Source organism: Phoxinus phoxinus (assembly GCF_949152265.1).
Source record: "Phoxinus phoxinus genome assembly, chromosome: 1".
Classification (NCBI taxonomy): Eukaryota; Metazoa; Chordata; class Actinopteri; order Cypriniformes; family Leuciscidae; genus Phoxinus; species Phoxinus phoxinus.
In genome coordinates, this window is record NC_136876.1 from 30,104,236 (window position 1) to 30,119,588 (window position 15,353).

Below are 15,353 nucleotides of genomic sequence, written 5' to 3' on the forward strand. Positions count from 1 at the left end.
TGGTTTGTTTTTGAACAATTTTGCTAATTTAAAGGCACTGAGGCAGTAAACAGCAACCAGACCCATTTCACGCTCTGAGAGGAGCCCAGGGGAGAGAGGAAGCACACCCATAAAATTATTGCCCCGGGCCCTGTGATCTTATGGCCCTGGCCATATGAGGGATGCACTTCTCTCACTATTCAATAATTCATCCATTACCTTCAGGCTAATTGAACTGTTACATATTAACATAATTATATTTCAGAAATATTATTTATGTAAATGAATTACCTGTACCAGGAAATCTGTACAATATTATCTCTGGACCATATAAGTAAACATTAACTACAGAACCTTTGTTTGCTAAAAAGGGATTTAACTGGAAGCAAATATATTTAATAACTTTAATGATGTAAGATTCATAAATTCTCTATGAATGATTAACACAGATTCATGAATACTAAAATCCTCTGTGTTTGTTCAGTCTGCGTGTGTCTCCGCTCACAGGTGATATCAGTGCCAGTGGAGGTTGCCCTGGATACACGCTAAAGGGAACAGACAAAATCATCTTTGCCTGCAAAGCATATGGGACACATTATATTTCATGTCTCTTTGTCTTTTGATGAGTGTTCTATCTGGTCGACAGTGGTGATGATGTAACCATGACACATTAAAAAATAACTGGAGTGTATGAAGTCCTTCAAATGGTTTTGTGGGAGTCTGGAGTGTGATTGAGAGAAATATTTTTTTTATGGCCAGAAATCCTCTGTGCCTGAGCCACTGCACTGTAAAAAATTATATGATCAATAAGTTATGACAACATATGTTTTCACATTTCTTTAACTCATCAAAATAAGATATATAAATTTTTTAAGTCAGTTTAATGTGATTTAAGTTGAAATGACTTAAATATCCAAGTTGATTATACTTAAAAATGTAAGGCAGCAACTTTTTTTTTTTTTTTTTTACAGTGCGATTGCACTTGAAGTCTACCTTTGTACTTTCTCCTTTCAACAGCACAATAAACTAAACGTTTGTAAACGAGAGCATAGTATGGCTCAGAAATACCCAGCACAAAACACACCCCTCCCTATTGATTAGTATCAAAGCATTGCTGTTTATGACAGGTTAGTAGGCTGTTATTTGAAATGGTCGATTGTTGTCTAGTGAACTATAGACTGTAAATTACCAAATTTAAAAGCAGAGCCATTGACTCCTTGCCATTCACACGGCACAATCAATTATGACAGAAATAAGCGGCCTGCCCTGTAAGGACCATTAGTCTATTATGTTGTTGTATGTTTTGCATGATAATAATTGAATCCAGTATAAAACTATAGCATGTATGACCTTATTGTTTCTATTTGACATTAAATATAACAGTAATACAAATATTAGTATTATCAACACAAATTAATTAACATCAATAAATGGTCAATTATATTTCTAACAGTCAGTCTTTGATTAAGGTTGACATCCTTATCGTCATGACAAAATCCTCCACTGGGTTCCTTCTAATCTTGAACTATCCTCTAAGTGTTGACTCAGTAGTTTCCATTCATCTCATAGCATCACTAAAGAGGATGTACGTCATGCACCCTAAGCACACTATATTCAGCAAAGCATGTTGTGCATTTAAACTGTTAAAAAAAAAGACAAAAAAGTTGTAATTGTTAATTGTATAAAAATGCAGTTGGCTTTTTGATCAATGCCATTAGATCGCACTTTTGTTCTGTTTTATTGGATGATTGCTCCTGCAGTGACGCCCCATCTTGTGACACAGAATGAGGACAGTTCCAAAGTTTTCAATCAAAGGATGGATGGAACCTTTTCATATGTCTGGGGTTCTCAGAAGCGGATGCCATTATAGCTGGTTAAACTTCTATAGTAGTGAAACTAAAACAAAAACAGTTGCAACATTTCCTTCAAATGTATTGTAATAATTTATCAACTACTTTAATCTTTTTTTATTTTCAAAGAAAAGTCTTTGCCTTTATACAGCCAGTTTAACTTAGTGAAGTCTGTGCACAAGTAAAATAAATACATTTGAAAATTATGTAAAATAATGATTTTATTAGGATAGCCTACATGTTAATTAATGTTGCAGCCATCCCCTGTTACGAGGTCAGTTGCAACATCTGACTTGATCTATTTAAATATAAATTGTGTATTATCATATGCACACATGTAACAACAGTGTGAGTGGGCAGCTGAGAGATGTGGGTAAGCCTAGTTGTATTAAATGTTTGGCTTTTTCAATACAAACAGTCTCTGAGAAACTCAAGTAACGTTAGGCTAAATGCTAAGTGTTGCAACCGTACCCACTCTAAATATAGGCCTACTATATTCCATGATAAAATAGTGCATATACTATAGTTAGGCCTATAATACTTTAACGTTTTAACAGTGTTTACGAGACAAGGTTTTAAACACCACAAAAGTAAGAAATATTATGTTCAATAGCCTACGTTTGAAGACGTTGCTATAGCAACACGCTGCAGAAGCACCGTCAGTAGATCAGTAGCCTGCCGGTCTGTAAAAAAAAAAAAAAAAAAAAAAAAAGTAGCCTATAATGACTTTATTAAAGGTTTGTATTAAACCTGCAAAATATCTATCTATCTATCTATCTATCTATCTATCTATCTATCTATCTATCTATCTATCTATCTATCTATCTATCTATCTATCTATCTATCTATCTCTATATAAAAAGACTTGTAGCGAAATGTGCCACAACAAGGCTTCCGCGACGCACGAGACGCACAAACCCATCAGAAACAGACCGACGTGAAGGAAGCTAGTGAATAATTTGAACACTACGTAAAGGCAATCAATGATATCCTATCGCTCCTCGAGTTGGGACACGTACCCAGCCCTTCTCCTATGCGATTTTGCACCCAGCGGCGACGGCGCTCATTCTGCACACCACAGAGAGAGAGGAGCGATAAAATGAGCAAAAGACGTTAACTGTAAGCGCATGTGTGAGCAACAATTAAGCGTTTATATGCGGGTCTCTTCGTCGCACTGATATGCGGTAACGTATAGCTAACCGGTGCGGGCGGCGCGCTTGCTCTTGATGTCATCTGAGCTCAGGCCAGAACAGGTTCAGGTTGGTGGACTTGGGTTTGAGAGAAGCGAAGTCACGGTCAAGGGGATTATTATTATTCTAGCCAGAGGGGCAGAGGTTTAATACTTCCTGGATTAACTCTGTCGTAATCGGAACGGGCTACAGTAGAGCAACGCGCTGCTGATATTGTGCGCCCGTTTAAACGTTTCATTTAAATATAACGTACACTGTTGTGGGACTTTAGACAGGTGAACGAGGCAAGCAGGTGTTTTTGATTTACCTTAATCCACAAATCCTCAAATTGGTATTTTCTGGAGATCACCTGTATTTGAGAGGTAGGATGCTGATCCACTGCCTATCACAGCTCTGATTCTCGAGAACACATTTGGCCCGTTTTCACCGACAGCTGTTTATATGGGCGAAGCGAGAACTCGGTTCCCTTCATGTTGGACATGGGCTCGCTGTCAAGATAACGGGGTGTCCGATCCAGAACGGGAGAAACGATGGGCAGAACTGTTCGATCAGCTGGATCTGAATAAAGATGGGAGGATCGACGTGAATGAACTGCGCACCGGATTAACCGCACGGGGGATCCTTCGCAGTGAGGTGGACGAGGTGGGTCCGGGACGTTAATAGTTGTTCACCTTAAACATGCTGTAGCCAAGTTATGATGAATGGGAAACATCTGAAACATCAGCATATCATTTATTAAGACCAATCGAGAACTTATAAACTTACTTTCAGAGTAGCTAAAACATATCCAGCATCTAGGCTACTGCTGCGTCTTTGACCAAGGACAAATGATCCCGTGTAATTTATTTAAGAGTTAGACTTTACACGCTGCAATATTGACAAACCTCCAGACTAATTTTGTTGCTTGTGTAGGGCAGACGTGAAAAGTGTTGTAAAGCAGGGTGATATGTGACGTCATAAATGTAACCTTGTGGTTCTCAATCAGGGGGCCTGGGAATAGATAGATGGATAGATGGGTCAGGGCAAAAATACTTCTAAAGTATTTAAATTATTAATAGACATAAATAAACTTGTAAACTGCATCATATTTATTTTTATTTTTCCTCAGTAACTTGTTTCAGTAACTGTTGAGAACTACATGTTCGAAAATATGAAGTGTCGCTGACCAGATGGGTAATGTTGAATAACACCTCTAGATCAACTTGACAGCCTAAAATATTGCACAAAATAAAACATGCACATTGTTATATATATTTTTTAGACTTTAATAGCATATATTAAATTAGATTATTAAAATTGGTGCACTGACACAATTTAAATTAATGTTTAGTCTTGCATCCCCACTATTGGTTTTGTGGTCCAATTCTGCACAGTTTTGTTTTTAACATTAATTTACACCGTTTTGGCAGAGGTTGCACATTAAAAAATATATTTTAACACAGAAGACAAATATGAGATAGTTTTATAAAAAATATAGGCACATGGTGCAAAATAACAGAGCTACAGATATTGAAACAAAATTTTAAACATCACGATTTTAGAAAGTGATGTCCAATCATTTGCCATAAACAGCATAAATAAATCTGCACCACTGGATTAGGCTGCTTGAATTCAGGGAATGTAAGTGCACTTGATCAACACACTGACAAGGGAAAGAGTTTGAAATATTGACAATTTATTCACTGATAATCTTTTGTATGGTCTGTTTACTTTTTGTTTTCCACTGAAACCATCTTTTACAAGACTGCATATTTGTTGACAAGCAGAACAATAATCACTGGTTGGCATTTCAACTTGAGTTGAGATAAGTGCGACATTTAAATTGATGCCCAAATTAAACAGTGCTCATATTGAGATCTTGATGCCATTTAGGCTACCTGAAATTTCCATTTTTCTAAAACTTGCAACGCAAAATATAGAGCACCAACATTTACATTTTCACTCCTGTTGTAAACAGCCTCGTTCTTGCCAAAGCGACTTGAAAAACAGTGCTTATGCTGTGTTGTGACTAGGGATGCATAACGATTAATCGCAATTAATCGTTTGCAGAATAAAAGTTTTTGTTTACATCATATATGTGTACTGTGTAAAATAATTATGTATTTTTAAATACACACACATGCATGTATATATTTTAAAAATATTTACATGTTTATATACATTTTTATATTTAAATATAATTTATATTATATATAATTATAAATACTTAATATATACATATATTTATTTCTTAAAATTATACATGCATGTTTGTATATTTATATATACATTATTATTATACACAGTACACACACATATATGATGTAAACAAAAACTTTTATTCTGCAAACGATTAATTGCGATTAATCGTTATGCATCCCTAGTTGTGACGATTACTTCAGCAGGTAGTTAAGGATACTCATCGAGTCCTAAGATGAAACCATGAAAGTACCATTAAGAAAGTAACTTGGAGCAACACTATATGCCAGTGGTACTTCTGTGCTGTTGGGTTGTGTGTTAGTCATGTGCTGTGATGTAAGAAGAGAGATTAGCTCTTGTTCATAATGTGTTTGCGATTGGAGCCGCCAGACTACTGGCAGGGCTTTGCACACAGAAACCTTGCATCTATAAGCTCAGAGCAATGCCTCTTTCTCTCTATCCGTTTGCATGACCACAGATGCAGTGTTAAATCAAGTTCACACAAATAACTCCATCAAACCCTCACAATCTTGCCCTTAACTGCACTTTCCACCCCCTCCACCCCTCAGATTGTACGTGTGAGTGACACCAATCATGATGGCCAGCTGGACATTGAGGAGTTCACACGGTATCTGCGCACACACGAGAAAGAGCTCCGACTTATGTTCCACAGCCTGGACCGCAACAACGATGGTCTGCATTATCCTTTCACACATTATAATGTTAACGCACGACATCACTGTAACTGCTACCCCATAATACTTCACTGAAAATGCACATTTCCTTTTTGGACTATTGCTTTTAAAGTGTTAATATAACTTTTGTGTTTCTTTGTCTAGTAGGCTATATGTCGTCATAGTTCAAAGTTTGGGGTCAGAAATTTAATTTTTTGAGAAAGAGAGAAATTAAGGGTGTCCGATTAATTTCGATTGTCCACTTTAGACATTCTACAAACTATAAATAACTTTGCAACTAAATTTCAACCTACTCTCATTAGAGTATTAGTAGACTTTCTGCTTGCTTAATATCTGCTAACACCTTATTTTGATGTTCAACCCAAAACCCTAGCCTGAATCTCTATTATTACTCTAATGAGAGTTAGTTGACATGTAGAGCAGTGTTTCCCAACCCTGCTCCAGAAGGACCCCCAACACTGCATGGTTTCTTTGTCTCCCTATTCAAACACACCTGATTCAACTCATCAGCTCATTAACCCATATGATAATGAGCTGATGAGTTGAATCAGGTGTGTTTGAATAGGGAGACAAAGAAAACGTGCAGTGTTGGGGGTCCTTCTACCTATAGTAAATAGATCTAAAGTGAACTATCAAAATAAAGTGTAACCAAGATGTCTATTTTAAACAACTGCTGTTCTTTTGAACTTTCTGTTTGTCAAACAATCCAAAAATGAATCAAGTTTATTTTTATTTATTTGTTTATATTAAGCAGCACAACTGTTTTAAACATTGATAATGATAAGAAAATTGTTTCTCAAGCACCAAATCATCATATTAGAATGATTTCTGAAATATCATGTGACACTGAAGGCTGGAGTAATGATGCTGAAAATTCAGCTTTGACATCACTGGAATAAATTGCATTTTAAAATATATAAAAATAAAAGTTATTTCGAATTGTAATAATATTTCACAATTTTACTGTATTTTTTATTTATTTGTTGTATTTCTGATCAAATAAAGACAGCCTTGGTGATCCTTGGGTGCAGTTGTGGCCTAATGGTTAGAGAGTTGGACCTGTAACCTGAAGGTTGGGGGGTTGATTCTCAATACTGGCAGGAAATAGCTGAGGTGCCCTTGAGCAAGGCACCTAACCCCCAATCGCTCCCTGGGCACCGCAGTGAATGGCTACCCACTGCTCCGGGTGTGTGCACTAACTTGGATGGGTTAAATGCAGAGGACATATTCTGAGTATGGGTTAACACTTGGCTTTCACATGTCACTTCACTTCAAAAGAGATCTCTTTCAAAAAATCTTACTGACCCCAAATTTTGAACAATAGTATATCCTCTGCAGTCTATATATAGAATAAGCATTAAAGTATTTTATTACCTCAGGTCACATAGATGTTGCAGAAATTCAACTCTCCTTGCACAGCATTGGAGTGAATGTATCCACAGAACAGGCCTCCAGAATCCTGCAAAGGTTAGAGTACTTTAGCTTTTCACAAAACACTGTGATTTGATCTTTTTAGTGCTTGATCAATGTCGTGTACACAACTACCTCCCACTCTGGCTGTGTTTTCAGAAGACTTTGAGATGTTTCTGTGAAGCCCACATGTGTTGAGTCACACAGTTGCAATAGGCATAGAAAAAGCTTGTTTTAACTATTCTATATTCCTTTTTGTGTGTCAGCATAGACAGAGACGGCACTATGACCATTGACTGGAATGAGTGGCGAGACCACTTCCTGTTTAACCCGTTGCACAACATGGAGGACATTGCCCACTACTGGAAACACTCTCTGGTTTACTTCCAACTCTTACTTCCAACTCTTCAGAAATTAGACTGTATGCTTGATATTCATTTATATTTTAGAATGTATAACTTCATCTGTCTTTTGAATCTGTAATGTTTGTGTGTCAGATGTTGGACATTGGAGAACAGCTGACTGTGCCAGATGAGTTTTCGGAGAAGGAGCGGCGTTCAGGTGTGGTGTGGAGACAGTTGGTGGCCGGGGCAATGGCAGGAGCCGTTTCGCGAACAGGAACTGCTCCTCTGGATCGTCTTAAAGTTTTCCTTCAGGTTCAGTCAGTTCTTAAAGAGGCAATATTATGTCCTTTTACAAAGTCTTGAATTTGTTTTTTGGGGTCTACTAAAATAGTTTTTCATGCTTGAAATGTTCAAAAAACATTATTACCTTGTTGCAGCACCTCTCCTCCCAGTCTGTCAGTAATGCTCTGTTTAGTTCATGTCTTTATGAAGCCCATCCGCGCGTCAGCTGGTCAACAAATGCTTTAAGTGTGTTTTGAAAATGTCAGGCCCCTTACCAAAACTGCGAAATTCAACACACCATTAATGTAACTCAACCAGGCGTTGCTCCTTTTTTTGCGATTGCCTTGGGTGGGAATTATTTAAATGAGCATTATTGTGACGTGTTTGTTCATGAAAGAAAACGATCAAGACTACAATCAAAGCGTTTGAGGGAGTTCAGAAATAGTGCTTGGTAATATCTGAATTTGTAGTGACTTTGTGCTTTGTAACTTTGCAGACCTTTTTTTATGTACAAACAGCAACATTACACACTAAAGAAAGTTGAAAATGTAAAAAATAATAATAGGTCCTCTTTAAAAGTGTTAGAATGAAGTTTTGTCTCTATGAATTATTGTTGTATCAAAGAAACTCAACAGAAATAAATAAATCCTTTGTTGGCACTGGCAGTTGTAAAAAGTACATTACTCGTGATGAAAGGAGTGTGAACTGAGTGGGTTTTCAACAGGTCCATGGCTCAAGTGGTGTGAGTTTGTTGGGTGGCTTGCGTGGAATGGTGCAGGAGGGAGGACTGAAGTCCCTTTGGAGAGGCAATGGCATCAACGTCCTCAAAATTGCCCCGGAGTCAGCTATCAAATTCATGGCTTATGAGCAGGTAAACAAACCAGAATACAGTAGCTACACATTTTAAACCACTCTGTTTTTTAGCGGCATATTGACTAATATTAGTAAACAATTTCAAATGTCTTGTGTAGATCAAATGGCTGATCAGAGGCAGTAGGGAAGGTGGCTCTCTAAGGGTTCAAGAACGTTTCATTGCTGGCTCACTGGCTGGAGCTACTGCTCAAACCATCATCTACCCCATGGAGGTAAGAGGAGGAAGTGAGAGACATCAAGAGACTTTCAATTTTCAACTATATAAGCAATGTAACCACAGACCTTTTTTCACTCAAATCAAAAACCGGCATTCTAAAAACCCATTAGGAATGCCTGAATCCTTGGTAAACTAGCCTTCTTGGTTGGCCTACAAATTGACATCAAGACTAAATGGCTTTATAAGGATAAGCCTCAGTTGCATGATTTCTAAATGTATTGTCTTTATTATCATAAGCACTTCTACAGAAATTGTATAAAGTAGCTACAAAAAAAAGATCTGTCCCAGTTTTAGACTATGGACAAAATTGGACTGAAAAACTCAGTATAAGCTGTCAAGCTGATATTATTGTTATGTGGACAGCAGATGAACCCAAGCGCAGACAGTATGTAACACACAAAGTTTAATTAAAGACAAAAACAGGGAAAACAAAACCCACGAGGGGGCAAAACATAGACTGGACAAGGGTGACTAAACTTGACTAGGACTATACAGATTACAAGACAACAAACAAAAAGCAAATACAGAAACAGAACTTTCACTAGACAATAAGCTTGACAGAATACTCACTAGGTTTCACAACATCAAATAATGAACCGGCACAGGACAGCAAACACATGGGGATAATATAGGGAACACTAATGACGAAGACAGGTGAAACTGACTAGACAATAATCACAAGACGAGGATAACAAGGGGGTGGGGTTATGTAACGAGACAACACAAAACAAAACATGCACACAAAACATGGGTCTGTCATTATCCTGCCTCAAGACTAGAAAAAACATTTTTACAGTAAAATATACATTTATAATGTTAAAAACGATTTCTATTTCAAATAAGTGCTGTTATTTTGAAATTTAATTTCTATTCATCAAAGAATCCTGAAAAAAATTGTCCATGTTTCTACAAAAATATTACGCAGCACAACTGTTTTCAACATTGATAACCAGAAATGTTTATTGAGTATTAAATCATCATATTAGAATGATGATGATTATCATGTGACAAGGAGTAGTGATGCTAAAAATTCAGCTTCGACATCACAGAAATAAATGACATTTTAAAATATATTCAAATAGAAAACAGTTATTTTACTACAGAAAATTCAACTCATATTTTATATTTTCATAAAAGGAAGACACTTACAATGGAATTACAGGGGAGAGGCAGTAAATATTAAAATACACACTATAACCAAAGTATATGTGTACAAGCCTATGCTATTATTGATACCTGGATGATTTAGATTGAAATCTTGTATTTGACCTGGAATATTACTTTAATGGTCTTACTCATATAATGTCTGGCAGTAAAAGTATCATATCGTGTATTTTTTTCAGCTGCTAATGTAAAGTACAAACACTGGAGAATCATGTAACAGGAGAATCTGTTTAACAAAGCTGTTCCTAATTGCTGTTTGCCTGTTTACTCGTGTTGTTCTAAATGTTCAAATAGTCGAAAATGAGCTGGGCCTAGTTAACAGATACAGATTGTCTTCCTATTTCTGGTGTGCTTAAATGCAGAAAACAAGTTTCTTTTTTTAGGTTCTGGTATTTATTTAATGAGGCAGATCAGTTCACATTTTGGAAGCCAAATCCTCTATTTATTTATTTAGAGATCTTGGAAGGAGTTTCTGCAGCTTAAAGTTAAAGTTACCTCCAAACTTCTCTTTAATAATTATTATTATTTTAACTTTCTTTATGTTTACTCTGTTCCTTCCCAGGTGTTGAAGACGCGTCTAACCCTCCGAAAGACAGGACAATATTCTGGCATGGCAGACTGTGCCAAACAGATACTGCGTAAAGAAGGAGTGCGAGCGTTCTACAAAGGCTATGTGCCAAACACACTTGGCATCATCCCTTATGCTGGCATTGATCTGGCTGTCTATGAGGTACGGCTGTGTGTGCGTATTTGAACACATTTAAGTGTTTGCGAATGCCTGCTGCCACAGACAGGCTGTGGGAATTTATGATTCTCAGTTGCAATGGTGGGTAAAATATTTTTTTTTTGTATTTTACGTTGCTGTGCAATTTTCTCTTTCTAACAACTCACAGGTCTTTATTCAGGTGATTGTCTTATTAACCCCATGTCATTGTCTAACATGTGACAAAAACGTTTTATTTGGCCAAGGACGCATTAAATTAATCAAAAGTGACAGTGAAGACATTTATAATGTTACAAAAGATTTCTATTTTAAATAAATGCTTTTCATTTGAAATTTATATATAAAATTAACCTATCAAAGAGTAATTTTACTCCAAAAATATTAAGCAGTACAAATCAACATATTCGAATAATTTCTGAAGAATCATGTAACACTGAAGACTCGAGTAATGATGCTGAAAATTCAGCTTTGCAATTAAATACAGGTAACTATAACAATTTTATAAAATATATAAAAATTTACTTTTGTATATGTTAAAATTAACTTATATTACTATATATATATGTAGTGCAATGTTGTTACCATTTAAAATAACTGTTTAAAATTTATTTAAAAAAATAATAATAAAAAAATGATGTAAGCCAAGGGATAATCTGGGTTTGTTTCTGTTTTGGGTGGGTTTGTCGCGTGTTTTAGTTCTTTGTCGTAGTTTTCAGTTCGTTTCTATGGTTTTTCATTGTTTGATTATTAGTTACACCTGTCGTTCATTTCATTGATTTGTTTGTCTGATTATTTAATCCCAGTGTTTCTTTGTTCATTGTCTGTTCTCATCACATTATTATGTTTTTTTTTCATTCATGTTTCGAATAGATGTGTTCTGACTGTTTTGTTTTGAGTTTGAATTTAATAAATCTACAGTTGCATCGAATAGATCCATATATATATGTATAGATAACAATATCGTTTTTGTATAATATTATATTTTGAAATATATAAAAAATATATATCTGAAACATATTTGTATCCCTCTTCTCTGTTATTTTGACAGACTCTAAAGAATGCTTGGCTACAGCGGTACTGCATGGGCTCGGCTGATCCTGGGGTTTTGGTGCTGCTCGCATGCGGCACTGTGTCCAGCACATGTGGGCAACTTGCTAGTTACCCACTGGCTTTAATCCGCACACGCATGCAGGCTCAGGGTGAGCAAGAGGAAATGCAATGTTATTCTGATTATGTTGTGATTTTTTTTTTTTTTTACGAAACCCATAAAAAATGTTCACAAGAATGAAAATATTTTAAATGAAAATATAACCTCACTCCTCCCTTTCTTCTGGATAGCCTCAGCAGATGGTGTTCCACAGCTGTCAATGGTTGGCCAGTTCAAGCACATTGTGTCCCACGAAGGCGTTTCTGGACTTTACCGTGGCATTGCCCCCAATTTCCTCAAAGTCATTCCTGCTGTTAGCATCTCTTATGTGGTTTATGAGCACATGAAGAAAGCATTGGGAGTGGCATCCTAAGGAAGATTCAGAGTGAAAAAGAAAGAGAGAACCTGTATTAAAAAAAGAAGCATTAGGGAGGCACAGAGGATCCCTAGAGAACAGGATAAGGAAGACATTGTCAATGAATGACCTAAAAACCTACTCTACATCATACACAATTATACATTCTCATTGCAATTTATATTTCAATAGGATGAAAAAACAGTTTTGGGCTGAGGCAATCATTCAGAACAATGGTTGTGTTTAGAGTATGTTTCTCTTTGACTGGCAGCTTGTAGATCTCAGGTTTATTGTGCACTATAAACAGCTTCTTATCTTCAAAGGTGAAAACCATATACTTCATTTGAGATGGAATGCAATGTCATTGGCGTAATTATAAATGTGGGGTAAGAAACTAATAGACAATGAAAGACATCTAATGACAGAGAATGATGGTGAAATAGTAGGCCTATTGCAGTATTATATTTTTTTTTTATAAATGACAACCAAAGTTTCCCTCCTAAAATTGACCAAAATATTGAAGGTGTTTTAATGTACACTGGGATATAGAATATTTTAAACAGTCTCTCCTGACTGATGTTTCATAACATTTACGAATGAGTGATAAATTGTAAAGCATGTTTCTGCAGGGATTTACATTATTGTATGACTTTTTGTATTTTTGTAAAGGTCAGCGAGAGTTAAGCATGTCATATGCTACAATTGAATGATCAAGAATTTGCACTCTTCAAATGATTGTGGAATTATTTATATCTTAAACTGGATCATGATGTTCTTTTATGACATCTCTGCTGCTTTGCTTTTTACAAATTTAGCCTTTTCTGATATTTCAGGCCTCATTATTGTGTAGAGTAAAATACAGGATTTAGTGTTGCCTTGAACAATTTGTGAATGGAGCAACAACAAGGGCATTAGATAAGATGAGGACAGGGCTGTTTCTGGAGGGGAGAAAGGTGGTGACTACAACAACCTGCACTGGGGCCCCGAAGACCCTAGCTGAGGCCCTGGACGGGGAGTTTATCAGTAAAGTTGTGCATTAGATTTGGATGCTTTGTGTTTATTAAGGAATGTGCTATGGTGAATGATAAAAAAAATGTGGCTCAAAGTAGTATTAATCTGTTCAAAAAGGGCTTTTGGTAGTGCATGATGTCAGTGTCACAAGTTGCATGTTTTACGTGTTTTAAGAGCTCTGATTGTCCATGTCAAAAAATATGCAAAGCACTGTTAGGCCTATTTTTAAAACTGACAAGAAATGCATGTTTATTTAACATAAAACATGACTGCTGTTACCAGACTCTAAATCAGAAACACATTATAGAACAACTGGATGCTACTAGGGCTAAACAACAAAAAACAAAGTAATTTGTTTGGTTCTGTAAAGAATGAACTAATTCGAATTTTTGTATCACGTCATTTTATAGATTATAGTGGGTATTCAATCCTACTCTTGAAGGTCCTTGGGCCAGTTGCATAAACTCCTAAGACTAGTCTTACAAGTTAGGTATAATTTTTTTCTAAACGAAAACCGTTCATAACTTTTTAAAGTCAGTTACATGAAAATGTACATTTGATACCCAAGAGTACAACTGACTGTCCCTTGATTAACTACTAATGGTTCATACTAGATCTTAAGACACTGTTTTAGCTGCATCTAATTCAGATTTTGCTGAATCACAATATTCCAATGCCTGCCTTTTTACTTTTTTAATATGACATGGTTTTAGAGATAAATGCTGTTTGAATGTAATATTTTGAAAATCTTAGAAAATAATTACCTCTGGAAACTTTCTTCTTCTTTTTTTTTTGCTTTTATGCATTGCATTGAGAGTAGTGTGCCTTGACATGCTTTGTTCACTTTAAAATATGTGCATGCTGTGTAGCCAGTCTCGCAACGATTCCCTGCTTTCTCATAAGTGAGAATAAATAAATTTGAGAAGTTATTAGATATATATACAGTACAAAATAAAATGTTTTACTCGTAAACCTGTCTCTGAATCAAAATTTCCTTTCAAATGTTGTCATTAAAATCAAAAGGCCTAGAAACAGATAACTGAGTTTCCATCCACTTGTCAATCGAATTACCGTATCTGAAGCCTAGGCTCTCCTACGTAAAATAGCTGCTTTCTCTAGTTTAATTTGTTGCTTTGCATTCATGCTAACTTCAAACCCATGCTAAAAACAGTAGCTATGTTTGGGGGTGGGAAAGTTGTAACAGTTCATTAAAAATGTAATCGACCCCTTATACTGATTCCAGTAGGCCTATAAGGTAACTAAGTCCAGTTATATCCTCTCTTAAAGCAAAGACACATGAGTTTTTTGTTGCGCATCAATGGATTATGGTAGGCTAATTGTGTTTTGATGCATGTCTTCTTATCAGGTAAACAACATTAACCGCTTTATTAGAGCACATACGTTTTTTTGAGCACATCTTTTGAATGTATGTGCATCTTGACGTTTCCATACAGTTTTTATGTGATATCGCAAAATTCACAAACAAATAGGTGCATGGCAACAAACAGTAGTGTGACGGAATGTGACAGGAATAGCCTACACAAACACACAGTCTAACACAAAGTCTAAAAAGAAAATAATACAATAGGCATATAATGTTGTTTTTGTCACTTTAAATGGTTGACTTTATTCAAAAGTAATTAGTCTTTGTTCTTCAATAAAGTTATTGCATAAATTAGATAGTGTATATCTTATTTCAGCTACGTGTTGTTACATCTCTGTTACAACTCATCTTAGTGGGGTTGTAACAACAAAACTCTTTGTATTTGACACTATAACTCACATCATTTGTGATTGTGTAGTACATGTCCAATTGAGTTGTGTTTGTACCATTAAACACTGGTGAGATCAACTCTTTAACACTTAGGCTACTGACAGGTCAGTAAATAATTCATTGGGCGAACTATTTACTGTATAATTAGACTCTAAGCAAT

At 35.9% G+C, this 15,353-nt stretch overlaps 1 protein-coding gene across 1 annotated transcript; it reads left to right on the forward strand.

The window, feature by feature from the left end:
* The first annotated feature begins 2,872 nt into the window (after window positions 1-2,872).
* slc25a23b (solute carrier family 25 member 23b) lies at window positions 2,873-14,395 on the forward strand. Its single transcript, XM_079598372.1, has 10 exons — window positions 2,873-3,661; window positions 5,767-5,890; window positions 7,272-7,359; window positions 7,569-7,680; window positions 7,800-7,958; window positions 8,653-8,799; window positions 8,900-9,013; window positions 10,745-10,912; window positions 11,955-12,105; window positions 12,245-14,395. The coding sequence occupies exons 1-10, from the start codon at window positions 3,461-3,463 to the stop codon at window positions 12,424-12,426; spliced, it is 1,446 nt and encodes a 481-aa protein (XP_079454498.1). The 5' UTR covers window positions 2,873-3,460; the 3' UTR covers window positions 12,427-14,395.
* Window positions 14,396-15,353: the final 958 nt, after the last annotated feature.

Bases quoted from the DNA above. Each gene is read 5' to 3' on its own strand.
- slc25a23b (XM_079598372.1), top strand. From the start codon at position 3,461: ATGGGCGAAGCGAGAACTCGGTTCCCTTCATGTTGGACATGGGCTCGC. The intron at 5,891-7,271 runs GTCTGCATTATC...TTATTACCTCAG, and splicing joins CCTGGACCGCAACAACGATG to GTCACATAGATGTTGCAGAA. The intron at 7,959-8,652 runs GTTCAGTCAGTT...GGTTTTCAACAG, and splicing joins GTCTTAAAGTTTTCCTTCAG to GTCCATGGCTCAAGTGGTGT.